Source organism: Zootoca vivipara, chromosome 2, assembly GCF_965207765.1.
Source record: "Zootoca vivipara chromosome 2, rZooViv2.hap1.1, whole genome shotgun sequence".
In the NCBI taxonomy this organism is placed as follows: Eukaryota; Metazoa; Chordata; class Lepidosauria; order Squamata; family Lacertidae; genus Zootoca; species Zootoca vivipara.
Window position 1 is genome coordinate 69,438,793 of NC_142584.1, and position 21,551 is coordinate 69,460,343.

A 21,551-nucleotide genomic window follows, 5' to 3' on the forward strand; every position below is an offset into this window, starting at 1 on the left:
TACTCGTAAGCCAAGGTGGGCAAGGAAGGTCCAACACAAATTCTGGTTAATTCAATTTGTTGATAAGCTACATCACTTTCCCTTGTACTGCAATGCACAGAACACCTTCCCTTTCCATCCCCTCAGCTAAAACACCTGTTCATGCTCTAATCACCTCCCACCCTATTAACCGCAACCTTCCTTTCCCCGGCCTTCTGTTGTTGCACCTTAGCTGCCATAGTCATTCATCTTTCTCGGTTCTCAGTCCTTGTGACAGCCCTCTTTCAATTCTTACGCTGGCTACCTGTTCATTCCCAACTCTTCGGCTGTGGTTTTAAAAGCCCTTCACAGGCTCTCTATCCCACCCAAATTTCTCTGTCTGTGCATCTGGATATGTCACTGCCTCTGGCACCTATTCCTCCAATTCTGCCATCCGCACATGCCCCAAGCTCTCCTGCTCTTTCTTCCAGAGTTCCACCTAACTCCTTTATTAATTAGCTTCAAAAGAGAAACAAAACAAGGCATTGCACAACTGAAAGCTTTTTCCTGAAAGTTAAGCACAGAGAAGGACAGAGCACATTGAACAAATGACTTCTGTGCAATGAAATGTACACTATGTCAACGTGGAAGATGGAGCAAGCTCGTTTTCTCCAATGGATTCAAGTTACAAGAAAGTAGATTCTGACAGTGGAATAGATACTCTCAGGTGGTGGAGGAATCTACTTCATTTAAAGTTTTTAAGCAGAGGTTGGATGGCCACCTGTCATGGATGCTTTAGCTGAGATCCCTGCATTGCAGGGGGTTGCACTCTAGTCAGGGTCCCTTCCTGAGGGTCCTTCAGGATCCTTCCCAACTCTGCAATTCTATGATACTTTCCCAACAAATGAATATGCTCTCAACACAGCATGAATATGCTCTCAATTTAAAAGGGAGAAGCCATGGAATTGATGATAAGCCCCTCACCATGTCACAGTCGGTTCCTCTTGTCTTCTGTCTCCTTTCTCCCTTATCTAAATATTGCCAACTCCTCCTTTTACCTGCCTGTTTAAAGCCCAGCACACACTGGCCCTGGTGCAAGATAAACCAATCAATAACAATGATGGCAGCAATCCAGCAATGGCTCATATCGGACTCTCTCGGGCATGCAGAAGTGAGGAAGATAGGAGTTATGTGCCCACCTTTCCCGACACAACAGCTGCCAACAGTTTAGCAAAATGGTCTTATGAGTGAGGAAGAGAATATTTCCCCCCAGGCATCTATCTCAATATCTAACTGGCCAAATGCATTAATGATAATACTGATTCGTAACCAGATTGCAAGATCTTCACAAGCCATTTGGGGGGCATTTGTCTGATCTTTGCAGCAAATACGTGTTGTATTTCTGTAATTATATGGATTTACTTTTTTTTTAAAAAAAGGCTACTCCTCTTGCAGGACTTCCAGATGTCCCTGAAAACTCTTTTAAAAAAATTATTTTATTTTAGTTGGGCAGAATGTAGTGGGTTATCTTGAATTTTAAGATGGCTTCACACCTTGCAGGAAGAGAGAGCGAGTTCGAAGCATTTTCACAACACACCAGCTATTACCTTAGCATTTGAAAGGGAGACATGCAGGCATCCACCATTCCACTTGCTACCTCACTGGTGGTGAGTGCCCCTTGTCTCCTGATGAGAAGGGCTCTCAGCAGCCCCACAGGTTCTCACTAGCACAGCATTATGGATAAGGATAGAAGTAGCAGGAGTTTCTCCTGCTGTTTCTGTTCTTACTAGGGCTATGGACCCCCTCCCCCCCAAAAAACTGGTTTCAGAGGTATTTTACCCCATCCTGAACCAGGGTCTATGATTTCAAAGGACAGTTGGGAAGCAAAATACCAGAGAGGAGAACAGGCCACTAACCATGCTGCTGAACATGATATCCTCAAATGTTCTTTATTTGAATGGTTTAAATGATTTAATGGTTTAAAGGTGCTGTTTCTACCTGTGGCTCTGGGGAAACAAAAAGAGTGACATTCTGGCTGCAAAAAATGCTTCCTTCCCCATGGTACATTTAATGGGGGGGGACCTGGGAAGGAAGCATGATGACAGTCAGAGCTCAGTTTGTGAAGCAATCAATGGAGCTGCTGGGAGAGCTGGCAGCTTAAAAACTCTTAAAACTGTAGTAGGGAACTTCTGTGGCCAATGGGTCTAATTAGGCCCACCAGGTCCCTGAATTTGTCCCGAGGTCATTTTGAGCAAACCACAACCACCTGTCAGTCACCTGATGTTCTATATTGCCAGGCGCTGCAATCTGGTTATCTCTTAAGTAAGCGCTAAAGCTGAAGATCAAAGATATGTGATCGCTTAGCTCCAATCTTAGTGCTAAATTCCACAGCACTAAGATAGGATAGAGGCTTATATCCAGTTTTAGCGCTGTGGTGCTTAACTCTAAGATAACAGATAAACTTCTGCCCACTCTTTGGCAGTTTGTGTTATGTTTACCCATTATCAATGCTGATGCCATTTCTATTGTTGATTTTAGGCTTGCCTTGGTTTGTATTTTGTTCTCCAATTGTTTTAGTTTTCCATGCAAGCTGTCTAGGAGACTTTTGGTGGAAAGATGTGGTATGCCTCTTTTCTAGATCAGGTATACATCTTCAGAAGGGGAATGGCAAATTTCAGAGGCAGTGGACGTGCTTTGAATGCAAAAAGTCACAGGTTCAGTTCCTGGCATCTCTTGGTAGAGCTGGGACAGACTCCCATCTGAAGCCCTACATTGACAGTCAATGTAGACAATACTGAGCTGGGTGGACCAATGGCCTTAACTTGGACACAAGGCAGTTTCCTATGTTTCTATCCTCCCCAAGACACACTATAAATAATGCCCAAGCCTCTCTGTGCTTAATGGCCCTGACCCTTCCGCCCAGCCTGCCTCAAGACTCTTCACTCATGCGTGCAGCAGGCCTTGTGTTCCTTATATCTGTCCCCCTGAGGTTTGGGTTTGAGGTTTTATTCTGGAAGCATTTGAGCAGTTGATGTGATGCAATTTGACAGCTGATTATAGTATTACCTCTCTGTGCCACTTCGGCAGAGCAGAATCCTAGTGGAGACTGAACTTTGCCTCCATTTTCCTGGCCTTGAAAATAACCATAGGAAGGATAATGGAAACAGACTGCCTTATGGGTGTGTAAACGCCTCACCCATATGGCCTCAATCTTACGTGAGGGATGGAAATATGGTTGGGTAGAGTGAGGCTGCCAGATAAGGGCAGTATTATGTCCTGCTTGCAGGCTTGCCATAGGCATTTGCTTGGCCACTGTGGGAACAGGCTTCTGGACTTGATAGGCCTTTGGTCTGATCCTTCAGGGTTCTACTTCATGGCTTAGCCCAGCAGGCCTAGACCAATTCTCTATTCACTATGCACAACAGTGATTCTCCTTGTAACATTGAACCTGGTATATACCATGGGCAAGAGTATCCATCAAGGGCCTTAGCGATGCAAAGGTGAGAGAACAGAAACCTGTGTGGATTTCTTGAGTCATTTAAGTCCATGGAAGGAAGTGTGCATTTTGGTGCTATTCCTTAAGACACTGAACAGAATATGCTTTATTAGCTGTACAGCAAAAAAACCCACAACAACCCACATGTTCACTGACTACTCTGAATTGCTTAAATATACTAATATACCGAAGGACTATATTGCAATATCATTACTTGTACCTAAAAATATATCACTCTGAAGGGAGCCCAGCTCTGCTAATGATGCCTATTTCATGTATCATCTTGCATGCTTAAAAACCCCCAAGAATCTTACCTGTGTTTAGTCTAAGCTTGCTACAGCTCAGGCCCACTGAGAAACAAGGTTTCCAAAGCTAACTGGTCTTCTGTGGCTGTATGCCTCTTTGCCAAAGCTTCCCTTCCCCTTACCATCAACCTGCCCCCCACAATAAGCACCTCATGCAAACAGAATAGTCCATCAAAGCTGGCATGGGGGAAATGGCAGTGGAAAGATGTAATTTATTTCTTGCAGGTGTGTTTTGTCATTTGCAATCTATCAAAGGCAGAGAGCAGTCGGGAGTGCAGGAAAAGGAAAGGTGACAGAAATGGTAAATTGGGCTGCAGGAGCTGCAGGAGGCAGAGGCCAACGCCTCTGGCGGGCGTTTCCCTCTTCTTTCCCATTATACGAAGCAATAAATACAGCAGAATAAAGAGCACACTTGTTTTCACAGGGCTGCTGTGGCATTTTGTTTTGAGATGCTTTCAGAACTCATTTTCTAGAGAACCTGTTGTTTAACTCCTGGAGGCTTGTAAGTGCAAGAACATGGATTGAAAACTCCATATAAACCCTGCAGAACAGCTTTGCTCATTATGCAGTTCACTTACTGGTGATACACTTTCTTCACTCCTGAGTGGCTGTCATTCCACTCTTACCTGCCCCTTGCCCAGCACCATCACACTTGCCTATGATGAAACTGGCTTTAAAAAGTCTTGACCAAGTACCATGCATATTCAGATTATTCAAAATGGTGCTCATTATTAATACAAAGGAGAATTAATTAATGAAACACTCTGTCTAGGAAAAGCAGTAGATTCTCAGCCATTTATAGGATGACGATGACGATGACGATGATGATAATAATAACTGTGCATTAGATTATTTCTATGTAGAACATTTGCTTTAGTTCTATCAAATGTTTAGGAATGCTTGGATTAGGTTCATATTATGCTCTGGTTTATATCAGATCAGAAGCAAGGAAAATATAACAAAAAGGTTCAGATTATACATTTAATTGGACCAACTATCTTGACAGGATGTGGCAGCAAACATTCCTCAGGCCAAAATAACTCAAAAGCTGTCTTCCTTACATGGCAATGTAGTTGAGTTCTCTGAATCACCAGGCTAAAGATCTGGGACAGAATGTCTACCTGATAGTTCCCTAAGGCTATACTAAAGTGCAAGTCTGCAGGCCAGGCAGCCGTAGTCAATCTTCCAATAGATTTGGCAATCAAATCAGAATGTCACTGGACAATACCCTCCAGCCATCAAGACAGATATGCATATCGCCTTGTGGCCATAAGGCTATCAAGAAGTGTTGGACAGCTTTGAACCTAGTCCTGATCACTAAAGAAATCTCAGTGGAAGAAGAGAAGGAGAGAGCGAGTTGATACCTACGCCAGCTTCTCTCAACTCAGTTACATGTGTCCTGACACCCCCATGCCAATTATTTGGCATAATGGTGTCCTGCAGCAATGGCAAACTTACTCACTGATTATCCTGTAGCACCTTCACAACGACAACGGACCCATGTATCTTTACTGCCACACTCGGTTCTTTTGCAGTGAGGAAATAAGACTGCAATTAGAGGGCGCTTAAACTATGGTACATAGAAATTACCATGTAACGATGCCTTATAGACTTGTACACACAGCTCTCCTCTCAGTTACAGTTATTTAGAAGCTCAGCAATCCACTGTCTCATAACACAGAGGAGCACTGAGGTTAGTTGTCTATACTGCAGATCTATCTGCATAACAATTATGGTGTGCTGGTTAGCAAGAAAGAAAGAAAGAAAGGCTACAGTATAATTAGTGCCACTCGATTTATCTCTTTCCTAAACAACAATATATACTATGAGACATAACTAACAGAGTGTGCACACAATGAAGTCCCTAAGGCAGGCATCCCCAAACTGCGGCCCTCCAGATGTTTTGGCCTACAACTCCCATGATCCCTAGCTAACAGGACCAGTGGTTGGGGAAGATGGGAATTGTAGTCCAAAACATCTGGAGGGTCGAAGTTTGGGGATGCCTGCCCTAAGGTAAGTGTATTAGGTGCTGAATCTGATTTTTTCCCCCAACTCTAAGTAATCCTCAAGCAAGGGTACAGACTGGAATTTTGGTCTTAAATATAATAGAATCTACATCATGAAAACCAGTCTTGGATCACAGGATGCAGATCTGCAAAGGCTCTTACTTTACATGCATTTTCCTTTCAAAAATAGTAATTGTTTCTTCCTAGTTTTTCATCTTTATCCTAAAGGCTGGAACTGAAACAACTGGGAACCTAGAGGCATATATCCTAGAGGGGTGTGTGTGTGTGTGTGTGTGTGTGTGTGTGTATCACCACTGGGGATATTAGGTGCCATGAAGCCACATAAGTGTTCATCACTTTCATTTCCTACATCTTTCATTCTACCTCCACCACCTGCCTCTTGTTCTGCCAACCACAAATTAGACACTCACGGAAGCCACATTGACATAGTCGTCATCTGAAAGAGTGTTGAGCATGTCATGGACTGATGTCTTCATCAGTTTCAGTGTCAGGCCACTAACGCTGCCACTCCTGTCAATAAAAGGAAGAAACAGCTCATATTTCCACTCTATGACTACAGGGGAAAACATTTAAAAATAATAAAAAATCCACTGCCCTCCCATTTTGAAGAACCTCTCCCTGGATTCTGAGCTGGGCCCCATGAACAGTGACAACCCCCGGACCTCCCCCCACATGTCTTTGACATGTAGCAGACTTTACAGTAAGACATAGAATTATAGGATAAATCGTGGCCTTTGGACTGAGCAGGTACAAATGCCACTGAAAGTGGCTGATTTTGAGGAAAGACACTCACACATCCACGATGATCACCATGTCCTTTGGGGATGAGGCGCCTTGAATGTACCTGCATTAAGGAAAGACACAGATAAAGTGAGAACCAGGCATCCAACAGCCTTGATGATCCCACAGAGCACCACAAAAGTGGCAGGCACACCATTTGGCAGGCTGAGGCAGCACATCTAGGGGGCCAGTTTTGGCATATGGTTAAAGGCAAGTTAGCTACTAGTGTTCAATATTATTCCATATTTACCACTAGAACAGGCATCCCCAAACTGTTCAATTTATGTTCAATTTATTATTCAATATTTACCACTAGAACAGGCATCCCCAAACTGGCATCGACCAGTGGTCGGGGAAGATGGGAATTGTAGTCCAAAACATCTGGAGGGCCGAAGTTTGGGGATGCCTGCACTAGAATTTCTGCCTCACGCGCCAACATGACTTGGAACAACTCTACATAAGGAACAAGTGGCCTTAGCCGAGAACTTGCTAGGAAAAGAAACAGCACCAAACCGGCTTCAGGCCCAGGCCCTGTTTGGTTTAGGCTTAGCCTTCCCTCAACCATCTTCACTGTCTGATGTTCCACAAGGATATCAGAAATTCTTCTTCTGATTTAGATTAGCCACCTTGCAGGATGCCACCCAAACCATAAATTGCCTAATCTTAACAGGTGAGGTCCCTGTGGATTGGTGGAAGCAGTGACAGCTATGCGCTGTCTTCATGGCCAGAGGCAGTAATGCTTCTAAATACCAGGGGCTGGAAACTGGGGAGGGAGAGGGAGAGGGAGAGGGAGAGAGAACATGCTCTTTTGTTCAGGTCCTGCTTGTGAGTTGGCCACTGTGAAAACAGGATGCTGGACCAGATGGGCCACTGGCCTCATCCAGAAGGCTCTTCTTATAACCTGCCCTGCCCTGCCCCAGGCGCATCCAGGTAGGCTTCAGCTGGAGCTGAAAGGGTGGCTCTGTCCCACCAGCCACTACTACTTTTCTTGGTCTTGAGATGGAAAGTCTTACAAAATCTAGTTTTCTTTTATGAAATAAATCTGGACATGAAGGTTAAACTGCTCTTTGGACAAACAGAGTGATATAAAGCAGAAATCCACCCAATGTTGTTGCTGTGTTAGCTATTAAGCAATTTTGTAAACATTTAAATACTGTACTTAATAAATGAATATTTTTCTTGTTATGTAACCATGCATATAGTTCAGTCTCAGGTAAAGCCTGTGGCATTTGAAAACAACAACAACATAATGTAAAAATGATTTGATCATTTAATTGCTATGTTAACATTTGGCAGATAAATCCATGTATTTCTTTTAATAACAACCTATCAGCTATAACTCCAAAACACACATTTTCTATAATACCTGTGAAGTTAATTCAATAAATGTACTTGCTGGGGTTTTTTTGTGGTCACAGATTTACATGTTCTCTACATCTATAAAGTATTACTGTGAAATCAAAGTTAAACATAATGTACAATAAAGCGTCTGTAAGATTATTAAACTACAGGCATTGTTTTTCATCATGAAACATTCAGATTCCTCAGAGATGACAAAAATAAATGCACTACTGAAGTACATCTAATGTTAGTAGAGAGAAAGGAAATATAGGTTTACTAGGGACTGCATGTCTGCTTGCTCTGCCTACCAACCCCATTGCAATTCCTCCCACATTAACTCCCTCAAACTTCCCCGAACTACCCAATACAACTACTAAGCTTGCTTTACACCTTCCAAACCCCTTACCTGAAGCCATATCTTTCTTGTATTCTGCAGCTCCATTCTGCAGCCCTGTTTCCACCTTTACCCCATGTCCATTCCTCCTCCCCCTCCTTTTATGGAATAAGCCACTCCCATGGTAACCTCCTGCATTCAATGCCCTGGCAGTCTGCAGAAAGCATCCAGGAAATTCGCAGAAATGAAGGGAAAGGGAGGAGAAGCATTTTGCTCCAACAAGGCCAGTCTGTAACATGGCACACCCATTAAGCCCAGCATACAGCATGTGAGCAAATTATGCAGAAATGGATACTGGATTCATCATCCTAGTACTTCCAGAACTTTATCCTGACAATTGAAATCAGAATGAAGTATGCTACAGTGATTCTAATCAGGCTTGCACAACTTGTGACCTGCCAAGCTAAATGAACAATATATTATGGCCTGCTGGGTGCATGGCAGCCCCTCCCCCTTGTACCTACAATCAAGGATCAAAAACAGAAGGTTTACTGAGTCTCCGGTGCATTGCCGTACATAGATGGTCAGCTGTGTTCAGCTTAGTGGGGAACAAAGTATGCAGGCATGTTCTAGCACAAAGTACCCCTCCATGAAGTGCATAATTGAACTATGGAATTCACTCCACAATGCATCGTGATAGCCACCAACATGGATGACTTTAAAATAGGAATAGGCAAAGAGGAGAATGAGGTTATCAGAGGCTACTATGGTCTGCATTTACTGTCAGAGGCAGCATGGTTCTGAATACCAGTTGCTGGAAACCACAGGAGGGGAGAGTGCTCTTGTGTCCAGGTTCTGTTTGAGGGTTTCCCATAGACAACTGGTTGGCCACCGTGAGAACAGGATGCTGGGCCATTGGCTGGATTCAGCTGGGGTCTTCCTACATTCTAAATACAAGGCACCAGTTAGAAGAAGAGTGTTGTTCTATGGTCATTCTTCTGGCTGAAGAGAAGCCCATTCAAGGCCCAATCAGCAGGTTCTGAAGCTTCGGAACCAGTTCTGTACATTTCAGCCTGCTAGCATATATAGCCACAGGCACACGAGGCAGAAGATTTGGCTGAATCAGAGGTGGGCCTTGGGGATTTCATTAATGGTCCCCAAGCTTTATCCCCAGAATTTGAGCAGAGAGAGAGACAGAAAAGCAATGTATTCTGACCACAAACTTCTAGAGCAGGGCGAGGCATGAGCTACGAGAGCAGAACATTCAATATGGTTAATGTGAGTGGATATTGTTATAGCCATTTTTTAAATAATTACAGACACACAAATAAAGAACATATATGAACCAGATAAAGCAAGCAAAGGAGAAGAAGGGAAAGTGGAGATTGAGCCAAAGTATTCCTCAAAACTTTGAGGGGAGCCATGAGAGGTGAATTGGTGTTGGTGGGGTGGGAAAGTATTTTGGAGGCAGAAAAATATCAAATCAGGGACAGTCCCTGGAAAACAGGGTCACTTGGAGAGTCTGGTCTTCATATTTATTTTAGCTGACTGGTCGAAACGATCTGTCCTTGAGTACTGCATGACATATTTGTTTTAAATTGTAATCTGCTATGGCAATGAATGAAGAGCTGTTTCAAATTAGTGATAACACAAATAAACCCCCGTGTTGCAATGTGGTGTCATTCCTGGTGCGGTGTTGAAGGGGAAACATCTGCTCCCCCCAAACAATGTACTAAAATGGCATTTGGTCACAGCGTAACACCATTCAGAGGAAGTATTGTGGGAAACAGTGCTGCAAAGGAAGGAAGGAAGGAAGGAAGGAAGGAAGGAAGGAAGGAAGGAAGGAAGGAAGGAAGGAAGGAAAGAAAGAAAGAAAGAAAGAAAGAAAGAAAGAAAGAAAGAAAGAAAGAAAGAAAGAAAGAAAAAGAAAGAAAGAAAGAAAGAAAGAAAGAAAGAAAGAAAGAAGGGAAACCTCTGTTGTGACTTTTCAAGTGAAGCACTTCACCTTTCTGAAAATTTCATAATTTCCTCCTGCCCCCTCTGAAAAATACAGAAATTGCTTTCCCTGCCCCACCTTTAGTGACCTGCACCTGGGCCTATGAAAGTGAGAGGGTATTTTTGGCGCAGCTCTCCAAAGACACTGATAATGACCTGACTGCCACTCAACACTATGTCAGCTTAACGAGTTCTAAATGCAAAACTCTTCCATAATCACAATCCCTTTTTAGTAGCGGTGATTGTGCTGACACAGGCGTATATATTATGATTCTTCCCCCCCCCCACCCCTGATGGTTTCAAAGGCCAAACCTGATTAGGATATTTTTAGCGATTGGTAGGAGAAAAGAGCACCTTCCTTTGTAAACAGCAAATAAAATCTTTTAAAATGACATCCATTTTAAAAACAGTGCACATTAAATCTGGCTATATGCTATGGTTTTTCCTTGTTTTTTTTGACCTTTTTTCCATTTTGTTATGTCATGTGGAAATATGGAAATGAATACACATACAAACATGAGAGACCTGAGTTCAACCCCTCGTTCCACCAAGAGTCTCACTGACCCACTTTGCACCAGTAATTAGGATCTCTCTCACTGCTGCCACCAGACTGGGCACCCACCGGAAGGCACTTTGCTGAAACTGCCTTGGTCGCACTGGTTGATGATCTCCGGTGGGCTAGGGACAAAGGTGAGAGCTGTTTCCTAGTCCTGCTGGATCTCTCAGCGGCATTTGACACCATCGACCATAACATCCTTCTGGACTGCCTAGAGGGGTTGGGAGGTGGGGGCACTGTCACACAGTAGTTCCGCTCCTTCCTCCTGGGCCGTGTTCAGAAAGTGGTGGTGGGGGATGAGTGTTTAGACCCCTGGGCTCTCACTTGTGGGGTGCCTCAGGGTTCTGTCCTCTCTCCCATGCTTTTTAACATCTACATGTGGCCACTGGGAGAGATCATCAGGGGGTTTGGGCTGGGTATCCATCAGTATGCGGATGATACCCAGCTCTACCTCTCTTTCAAATCAGAACCAGTGAAGGCGGTGAAGGTCCTGTGTGAGTGCCTGGAGGCGGTTGGAGGATGGATGGCGGCTAACAGATTGAGATTGAATCCTGACAAGACAAAAGTACTGTTTGTGGGGGACAGGAGGCGGGCAGGTGTGGAGGACTCCCTGGTCCTAAACGGGGTAACTGTGCCCCTGAAAGACCAGGTGTGCAGCCTGGGAATCATTTTGGACTCACAGTTGTCCATGGAGGCGCAGGTCAATTCTGTGTCCAGGGCAGCTGTCTATCAGCTCCATATGGTACGCAGGGTGAGACCCTACCTGCCTGCAGACTGTCTAGCCAGAGTGGTGCATGCTCTAGTTATCTCTCGCTTGGATTACTGCAATGCGCTCTATGTGGGGCTACCTTTTAAGGTGACCCGGAAACTACAACTAATCCAGAATGTGGCTGCTAGACTGGTGAATGGGAGCAGCCGCCGAGACCACATAACACCGGTCTTGAAAGACCTACATTGGCTCCCCGTACGTTTCCGAGCACAATTCAAAGTGTTCGTGCTGACCTTTAAAGCCCTAAACGGCCTCGGTCCAGTATGCCTGAAGGAATGTCTCCACCCCCATCGTTCTTCCCGGACACTGAGGTCCAGCGCCGAGGGCCTTCTGGTGGTTCCCTCACTATGAGAAGCAAAGCTACAGGGAACCAGGCAGAGGGCCTTCTCGGTGGTGGCACCCGCCCTGTGGAACACCCTCCCTTCAGAGGTCAGAGAGATAAACAACTACCTGACATCTAGAAAATACCTAAAGGCAGCCCTGTTTAGGGAAGTTTTTAATCTGTGATATTTGATGTATTTTAATGCTTGTTGGAAGCCGCCCAGAGTGGCAGGAGAAGCCCAGCCAGATGGGTGGGGTATAAATAATACATTATTATTATTATTATTATTATTATTATTATTAGGGCCACCTCAAAACTAGAGCCATGACTGGGTGACTGTAAGAAAACTTAGTATAATAATGGAACCAATAAAGGTGGGTGGGATTGGGAAGATTAATAGGAACCAGGCTGAGGATAATCCAGCAGCATGGCCACCTGTTAGCCAAGTTATTAGTATATAATATATCTTTTCCACATGCTAACAATGTGGCCTGATTTCTGCTCCAAAGAACAACGCGGGACCATCATTCTACTGAGCTCCATTTAAAAGGCTGCTCCAGTTTCCACACACGTTGTAGCCTGTCTGGTAGATTTTCTTTCAGCTGAATCCTGTAACATGCTCCCCAGCTTAACCACTTCCTCAGGGTAATAAGGGGTGAATGTGTGCAAATTCAGTGGAGTGGGGTGACAATCAGGAACGGTGGCTCTAGGGGACACATTTTTCCTTTTGATGCTCACAAGTAACTGACAGTCCAAGAATGTGTATTCTTTTTCACACTCTCTGGTTCGCTCTTACACTCAGCTCATCCCTCTTTTTACAGCTTCCTCATTTTTTACGTGACAGAAGACACCCTCTGGAAAGTTGCTCAAGGACCGAGAAGCATACAGTAGTACTGCTTGCCTGCCAAGCTGAGTTACCTTCCATTAGAGCACTCTCCATCAGAGTGGAGAAATGCATGGAGACGGAGGAAAAAACCCAGCCAGAAATGGCACACAACATGCACAAAGCAATGTGTGCACAGAAAGTCCAAGGGAGGATTTTGACGTCACGCTAAGGCGATCATTCCATCAGGACAAGCATTTCAGCTTTCTAGATGGAATGGTCCCCACTCTCCTTGCCCCCATAACTGTTTCAGGGGTTCTCCTGACTTGATGCTTAGCCAGTTTGGGGGTGGGTTGGGGGGAAGGAAAGCAGCATCATGCAAGCAGAAGTCATTCTGCTGGGCTTCCATTGATAAGAGTCACTACTTGAATTCCTCCTAAAATATGTGGAACATACTCAAAGCTACTCTGAGTGTCAGACTAGACAAGGGATTGGGCAATCTAAGATATCCAGTGTTTCTCCCTTAGTCTAAACCAGGCACCCCCAACCTTTGGTCCTCCAGATGCTTTGGACTATAATTCCCATAATCCCTGACCACTGGTCCTGTTAGCTAGGGATCATGGGAGTTGTAGGCCAAAACATCTGGAGGGCCAAAGGTTGGGGATACCTGGTCTAAATCAACTGGCAGGAGGCTGAGTTGATCAGGGAAGCTGCACTGGGGGAGCAAATGTCAGTTTTCTGATCTAAATCATTCCTGAAACTACTATTTGACAGCCATATGTCAAGAATGCTTTGATGGTGTTTCCTGCTTGGCAGGGGGTTGGACTGGATGGCCCTTGTGGTCTCTTTCAACTCTATGATTCTATGATTTGCCATATTGGGAAAAATATAGTTTGGTTGGTACCACTAGATACTAGCGATACTTAAATATTCTCTCTTTAGCTGTCAGTTGGAGCAACCGGCAATTTAGGTTTTATCCAGATTGACATTTGCTCCAATTTAGCACTAAAGAGTGGGTTTTCCCTGGGAAAGGAGCAGGGCAAAGGGAAAACCACCCAGACCTATACCTAGAAAGTGCACGTCAAGCAAAAAACCGCTTGGAGCTGTGCTTTTTAAGCATGGGAAGTGTGGCCGAGCCCATTCTCTTCAACTTGGCAGCAATGAGAGGTAGGTTGGAACATCACCCCTCCATCCACTGGACATCTCAGGGTGCTCACCAGGCTAGCTGTCAGTGACCATGCAGAGGAGGGCTGCACTGAGGAAGAATGGTGGGAGCCAACCCCTCCTCTTGATCCTGATCCTGAATCTTCCCAGGAGCAGGAGGACAGTATAGATTTGGAAAAGTGATTTGCAGAAGGGCATAGTCCAGAAGGCAGAAGCTGGGAAATACTGGAAAGGGAAAGGCTAGCAGAAGAAACACTAGAAGAGAGAGAGTTAACAGATTCACAGTCTCTGGATAGTATTCACCCCCCATCTCCAAAGTCATGGAGAGCTCAGAAACAGAAAGCGCAGAGGTTACAAACTCAGATTACAAAATGTAGGAGTGACAGATTAATAGGGACAGAGGGGGGAGTGACCCTTAATTGGGAGCACCACCATTCTAGGAGACATGTTCTTTGTTCTCTCACTGTGATTATTAAAGATTCTAACTGGTAAGATGATACTTTTGTTTGATCCTTTGTTTACTGCCATGGGGGAGGAAGCCAATTTCCTGAAGCCTGACAGTAGCCTAACTTACCAACTTAGTTACTTTCAACACCTGACAGCTATGACCACAGGTAAATTCAATTAAATCAAATAAACTTTATTCACACCATTCATATAATATGGACTAGGTGAGAACAAGGCTCATAGCCAATTCTTAGAAGCACCCTCCCAAATCTGCTCAGCTACTAATGGAGTGACTGGCTAATCCCATACTGCCAACAGGGCAGGTGGGTGAGTTGCCACACTGAGTTTAAGAGTCTTCCTTTAGAGTGGTGCCACCTTATGAAGATGTGCATCTTTGTGACCACATGCTGAGCATTGGTGACACAAACAGGGGCACATTTCCACATGTCTTCATCTTTGCAAAGAGGGAGAAGGAGGACAAATGGACTTCCTCCTAAAATTTGGAAGAGTGTTAAAGGTAAAGGGACCCCTGACCATTAGGTCCAGTTATGACTGACTTTGGGGTTGTGGCGCTCATCTCGCGTTATTGGCCGAGGGAGCCAGCGTACAGCTTCCAGGTCATGTGGCCAGCATGACAAAGCCACTCCTGGCGAACCAGAGCAGCACACGGAAATGCCGTTTACCTTTCCACTGTAGCGGTGCCTATTTATCTACTTGCACTTTGACATGCTTTCGAACTGCTAGTGTTAGTGTCATGCATATTCAGAAATGCTAGGAGCAAGGGAGAAGAGTAGTTTTGAGGGACAGGTGGTACCCACCCTTACTGCTGTCTATTACTATGTGTTATTTATTTCCTAGGAACTACAGTTGCCTGAGCACTGACGATCAATAATTCATCTATTAATTTCAGAACATTTCTATACTGCTTGACTTTAGAAAACCTCAAAGCAGTTTACAAAAAGACAATGAAATCAAGAAAAATTTACAACCCTCCTTTAAAACATACAAAAGTTAAAATACTTAAAACAGATTAAAATTACCTCATTTACTCCTTATCTAATATGAGTACATTAGAGGAGGGTTAGGGCAAGGAAAACTCCACTTAGCTGTGTTAAAAATTCATTACACTGTTAAATTATAAGTAAAGCTTGAGACATAACTGGCTGATGTTTCCTCCGATGTCTACACAGAGCCTGATCCCTCCTTCAAAGAAGCTAGAGGGAGATTTGGTGGCACTGGCTGGCTCAAACAGGATCAGTCCCAGCATGAATTAATTAGTGCTTAATTACTGTCAATTACTCAGCATTACTGGGAATTGCTTGCAAATGGACAGCCTTTGATTGCTAATCCCAATTACTAATGCTATCTAATTGGGAGTGATTATATTTTCTTTCGGTGTGATGTGGGGCTTTATGCTTCATGTGCGGCAAAGAAACACATTGTTCATGCACAGTGGTATATGAAATAGACCTTCTCACCATGCCTCCCCCATGTTTGTCCCCTTCTGGGACCAAACTGCAGTGTCACAGACCATGTGGGAGTTCATCTGGAATCATGGAAGCAAATGCTGCCTGAGGTTTTTGACGTAGCCCCAAAGGACGTACTGCTTTCATGATAGAAGAATAGCACCCCTGAGACAATGTATGGCCTTCATGCAACTGCCTGATTGCATGGAAACCTCCGCACCACGTTTGCATGATTTTTTCCCTTCATTTTTATGAGGGAGAGAAATTCCATTAGCAGGACTTCTGCATGATCAAGCAGTTTGTGTGGAGGCCTGGCTCATACTGCTTAACGAAGATGAAGGGAGGGGGGTGGCAGCAAGCAACTCCTTCATCATGCGAATGCTCTAGGAAATGTTTGATCTGGAGAAATAATTTGTCCTGCCTGTTGAATTTAAGCAAGAAAAAGAACTATGGCAACAGCTGAAACCAGGAGTTCAAAGCTATGTTTGTAATTTTGTATAAAAGGATGTTCCTAAGTTATTATAACGGACAGACACAGCACGGACACCAAATGTCCTCCTGCCCAGATTAGAGATGGAAGTAAGGATACCACAGCACAGCTAGTCTGGTTTGGAGAGAGCAACTCTGTTTCTGGCACTGCTGTAATTTAACTCTGACCTGCACTGTAACATTAGGCTGATTCTTGAGTTAGCCGAATTGGCTCTTTTGTTGTACTGTATCTGGGGAAGATAAAACCAGGTGAAAAATAAATGTAGTTTAAACAGGAACAGAAAAACTGGATTATGTTCCCCTTTGTGTATATTATGCTTCAGGGGAAGAGGAAGTTATTTTTATCTTATTTACCACAGAGAACCTCCATAAAACAGCACAAAGGAATTAAGGCTGTCCACATCAGATCAGTTTCAGTTTCATGTGACTGACCCAACCCTATTTCAATTAGACACAGATCCAGATCATTTTGCACTCTATCAAATCCGTAATTCTGATGTTGTGTGACTTCTCCTTGCTGTTATCCCAGCATCACTGGTGTGAAAACATACAATGCACTAGAAATATTTCTGCTTAAAATACTTAAGACTGTAAATAAATCACACAGTAGGCTACACACGAGAATGTGTAGTGAGTGTTGATGGTTGGCCAGAGATTGCACAGAATGAGAGTGAGCCCAACCTCTGGGGTTGGTGGTGTATTACAGAATCGTAGAATTTTAGAGTTGGAAGAGTCTGTAAGGATCATCTAGTCCAACCACATGCAATCCAGGAATATAAGGTAAGAAGGTTAGGACAGCAGGCAGGGAGAGAAACATGATTAGTAATGATAACTAACATCGCTAGAAACAGGAGCAGAGAATGAGGTTGGGGCGGGGTGGCAGCTGGCTGCTGCTGGTTTGTCACTGTCCCTTTTGCTCTTATGGCCCAGCTAATCCCCATCCACTGAGATTCATGTACTTCAATGAAGGCCTTAGTATCATAATGGAATGCAAGGCCTGTCAGTCTTCTCTCTGCTCTATCCCTAATAACTTGAGGAAAGTTAATAATTAATGTGGAACACTCATCAACAATTAACCAGAGTAGCAGAGTCATTAATTTTCTGACAAAGGAAGTCCAATCACTGCAAGCACTCAACAGTATTTGTCACGTAGGTGACACAGCATGGCTTAAAGTAAAATTGCCCATTTGGTCAGCTGATTTCCGAGATTGCAAGACAAGTGAATATAACAGTGAAAATAAACAGTTGAATAATTGTTTTCTGTTCACAGTTCTTGCTGGTGCCTATTATTTGTGAACGTATGTATCATTTCACGTGCGCTCTCCACTCAAGACAACTTCATTTACACAATCTCTCCCCCCCCCCACAGTTCACAAACGCTTGGTCCATTCACATATCCATTCACTTGGTCCATTCACACATCCAAAACGCTTGGTCCATTCACTTGGTCCATTCATGCAACAATATGATTCACACATCCCATTCACATGCTCAGTAGAAAAGAGGTCCTAAGAGCCCTTCCTTGATTTTCCACACAGGTTGAGGTTGCCAGAGATCCCATGAGAGTAGCCTGCAGCTGCATAATAAATATGAACCAAGCCATATTATACTCAGTCTCAAAGCCAAATAATCACCTCAGCCCCATACTTACCGGTATATTTTCCTGAAACCAATAACTAAGTACACCCCCCTCCCCTAGAGAAGCTGAGCAATAGGATGTGGCGGAGAAAATGATCTGCTGTCTCCTAGAATCTGTTTTGCGGCACATCCAAGGATGGTGTTGATAAAGCTAGCCTTGGCTTAAAATATCTGTGTTGCACTGTGCTGGAGTGGAGGCCTTCAAGACAGAGGCTGCAATATGCCATCTTTGTCAAGGTTCTTTAACAAAATCTGCAGGAAGCTGCCGCTCCACAAATAACTGCATTAGATGTCTTTCTGTTAGAACGGCACATAAAATGAAACAGACCACAGTGAAAGGTAAACCGGGGAGGTATTTATTTATGGCTCCTAGGCAGCAGTTTCTCAGAAAAGGCAATTTCTTTAGTGTGCTCTTAAAAGAAGGAAGATTTTTTTTAAAAGCGGTTTTCACTTTTTGGAAAAGAGAAAGCATCTAGTTTGGTGCTTTACAATGTGTGGCATATGCCAAGTGCTCCATTAATGTGGCTGCCTATAGATCTTCTGGGGTCATTTGTTTTCTAAGCAAATATAAACACAAATGCAGACAAATTACATGTTCATGTGCAAAAGATACTACTACTACTACTACTGCTGCTAATAATAATAATAATAATAATAATAATAATAATAATAATAATTTATATGCCTCCCATCTGACTGGGTTGTCCCAGCCATTCTGGGTGGCTTCCAACTAATTATATAACCAGAGGTGGAAGGTGACAGCCTACCCCATATGGTACAGATGGGGAACCTGTGCCCCCCCATCTGTTGCTGGACTATAACTCACATCATCGCTGGCTTTGCTGGCTGGCTGGGGTGGATAGGAGTTGGTGTCTAGCAACATCTGGGAAGGCCATGGGTTTCCCATCCTTGTAACAGGGCCTAGCCCACATTTCCTTATGGAGAGTGGTTATTCATGCTCAAGACCACAGATATTTATGGCTAGTCAAGGCCTGCAGTGCTGGGGCAAATGTTCTACAGGTCCAAGAATTTGGGGGCCTCATTTATTTATTTACATGCCCAGTGCAGAACTCATGGAGGCTCGCAACATGAACGAAAAGCAGATGCAGTTTTTTAAAAACCCACACCAATTAGTTATATTTGTTAAACAAACAAACAAGTTACCATCTCTAAAACAGCACTGAATCAAAAGACCAAAACATTTAAAAGCATAGCAAGAGGAAAATAATAACAACAACCCCACCAGTAAAATATCCTGCCACAACAACCAGTTAGAGGCCAAAGGTCTGTCTACAGAAAGTTATTTGCCTGCTGGTAAAGGGAAAGCAGAGAGGGGGCCAGCCTAGCCTCCCGTGAGAAGGAGTTCCACAATCGAAGCAGGCACCAAGAAGGCCCTCTCCATAGCTTTCATTGGAGCTTAAATGGAATGAAGCTGAGCTATTTCAAAAACTCAGATCCATCTCTTTTGAGTGGCAGGTGCAAAGATCAACCTGCTAAAAGAAAACGTTTTCTTCATAGGTGATGTGCAGAAGAACCAAAATAAGTCCCTTTTTGAGACCTCTCTGCCAGGTGCCTGTGCTTTCAACTCTACCACCATGCAGTTGCATGAATGCATGTGCAGAATGGAAAAGATCAGACCCACATTGCACACAGAGAGAGCCTTATCCATCCTGCAGGAAGCCCTGTGGCGACTGTGCTTTGTCTGTCTCCTGATAAGCGGGGACCTGAAGTTTAAAGGACAGACTTGAAAAGAGCTGCTGCTGTTTATGCATATGAAGGCTAAAGGGAAAAAAAGAAAACTGCCTCTGACTCAGATATTCTCTCTCTCTTTGTTGCCCAGCCAGGGCTTTCTGCTCAAGATCCCCCATTCCCACCCCACTGTCTCTGCATGGCTGGTAAATACTTGTTTGAACTTGTTTGAGCAGCCTGTTGGGCAAGAGAAAATGCCGGCAACAAAAGGAATGTCATTCACCCCATGGGAAAAAAGAGAGAGAAAGACCTGTCTAGGACACGGGCCAAATCAATGTAAAATAAGAACAATGTTTACCTGCAATCTAAAAGTAGCATGCTACAAAACAAAGGCGCTGTAATTTCTATTCCCCCCCTGTGTATGTTATGAGCGTGCAGACACATGAATATTCTGTACGAAGCGAAGCCATACCTGTTCTGCTCATATACAAGAGCTCCAAAATAAATGGAGGAAAATTAAATCCTAAGCACCCTGCACTCGCACAGGCGTAATTAGTGCTGCCAAGCTAGTAGTGCCTTTTACCTGGGCTAATCGTAACTGATTCAATCATGCTTAACTTGGTGTGTGGCTAAATTGACGCTTGCAGCTTTCACTTAAATGTAGTCTGTCACCGTGTGCCACATTTATCTTTCTGTCCTTCTGGCTCTGCTCCTTGAGAGTTATTTGTTTTTCCTTTTCCATCTCTCTCTCTACTCCCTCCCCCTTGCAGAAGATGAGAGCCCTACCTAAAGTTGTCTGTGAATAAGGGCTAAATTTACAATTGCAACTTCAGTGGGGAGGGCGGAAGAACCTTGCCCCATTTATCTGTATCTAAGGTTATAATCTATCTATCTAACCCCCTCTGCCTCTCCTCTCCAAAGATATACAAAGGGGGGGGGGAGGAAGCTGATGAGAGCCACAGCCTGGATGCCTCTGCCTGTGTTATTGTATCCATTTTCCAATGGCAACGATGTGTGAAATGAAAATTGGACAGAGCTGGCTGCTCACAGACCTGGAATTTCATACAGACTAGTTGAGGGAAGGAGGGAGCAGAGACACAGAGAAGATATCGGAGATGGGAGGGAAGGGGAGAGCCTGCTGGATGGCTCCGCGCACCCATGGTCTGGGTAAATCCCGCTCCAGTTTAATAGACCCTCGTAGTGGCAGTGCTGAACATACTGTGCTCATTTACATTTCATTACTCAGAACGCTCTGCTAGTTTCTGGTAGCTGAGACAATTTACAGGGGCAGGAAGGTTGAAGACAAACTTGAAGGCACTCAGGAGTTATCCCCTCCCCACCCGCAAGGCCTTTTGCTAAGCAGAACACTGAGGCTACGTGCCGCCTCCTGCAAGCAAACTTCTCAAAGCCACCACATGGGACTGACGTTCTGTGCTCGTATCTGGTCTCCGCCATTTAAACCAGCAAGTATGGGATAATCTGCCACCCAGATGCCAGGAGGGTCTGGCCCTTTTCTGAGAGAGCTGCTCCAAAGGCCTGTTCAGATGCTCATTTATCTGCACAATGAATAAATGCACACTTGATGTAGATGCATTCACTCCAGGTAGCACTTTTATGGTGAGGAAGACGTTGCACTTTTCTAGCACTTAACGTTGTTGCCGGGAAATGGAATGTGTGGGTTGGGGGGAGTGGGGAGAATTACGTTGCCTCAAATAGCTGTCTGCAACACCCAGGCAATCACCTTTAACACAGTAATTGCACAGGCAATAACAGCACTAGCTTTGGGTGGGCACATTACATTTTTTGTGTGTGGCTTCCCCCCTCCGTTCTTTGCTTTTTTTGCAGAGTGCTCATCTGCTGCTTCTATGCCACGAGGTGCTGTGTGTTTCAGCCTTCCCTCCCTTCAAGCTCTTCCAGCATTTCTACTTCTTTGCGGCATTTCCTCTCAGCTC

The 21,551-nt window shown here is 44.2% G+C and overlaps 1 protein-coding gene across 1 annotated transcript in view; it reads right to left on the reverse strand.

Moving 5' to 3' along the window:
* The window catches only part of CACNA2D2 (calcium voltage-gated channel auxiliary subunit alpha2delta 2), a 525,358-nt gene that overhangs the window by 99,283 nt on the left and 404,524 nt on the right, over positions 1-21,551 (reverse strand). Inside the window, exons 9-10 of the mRNA XM_060271531.2 lie at positions 6,580-6,630; positions 6,197-6,296 (exon numbers count right to left, since the gene is read on the reverse strand). Of these exons, the coding sequence (XP_060127514.1) occupies positions 6,197-6,296; positions 6,580-6,630 (151 nt within the window). The remainder of the gene's footprint in view (positions 1-6,196; positions 6,297-6,579; positions 6,631-21,551) is intronic.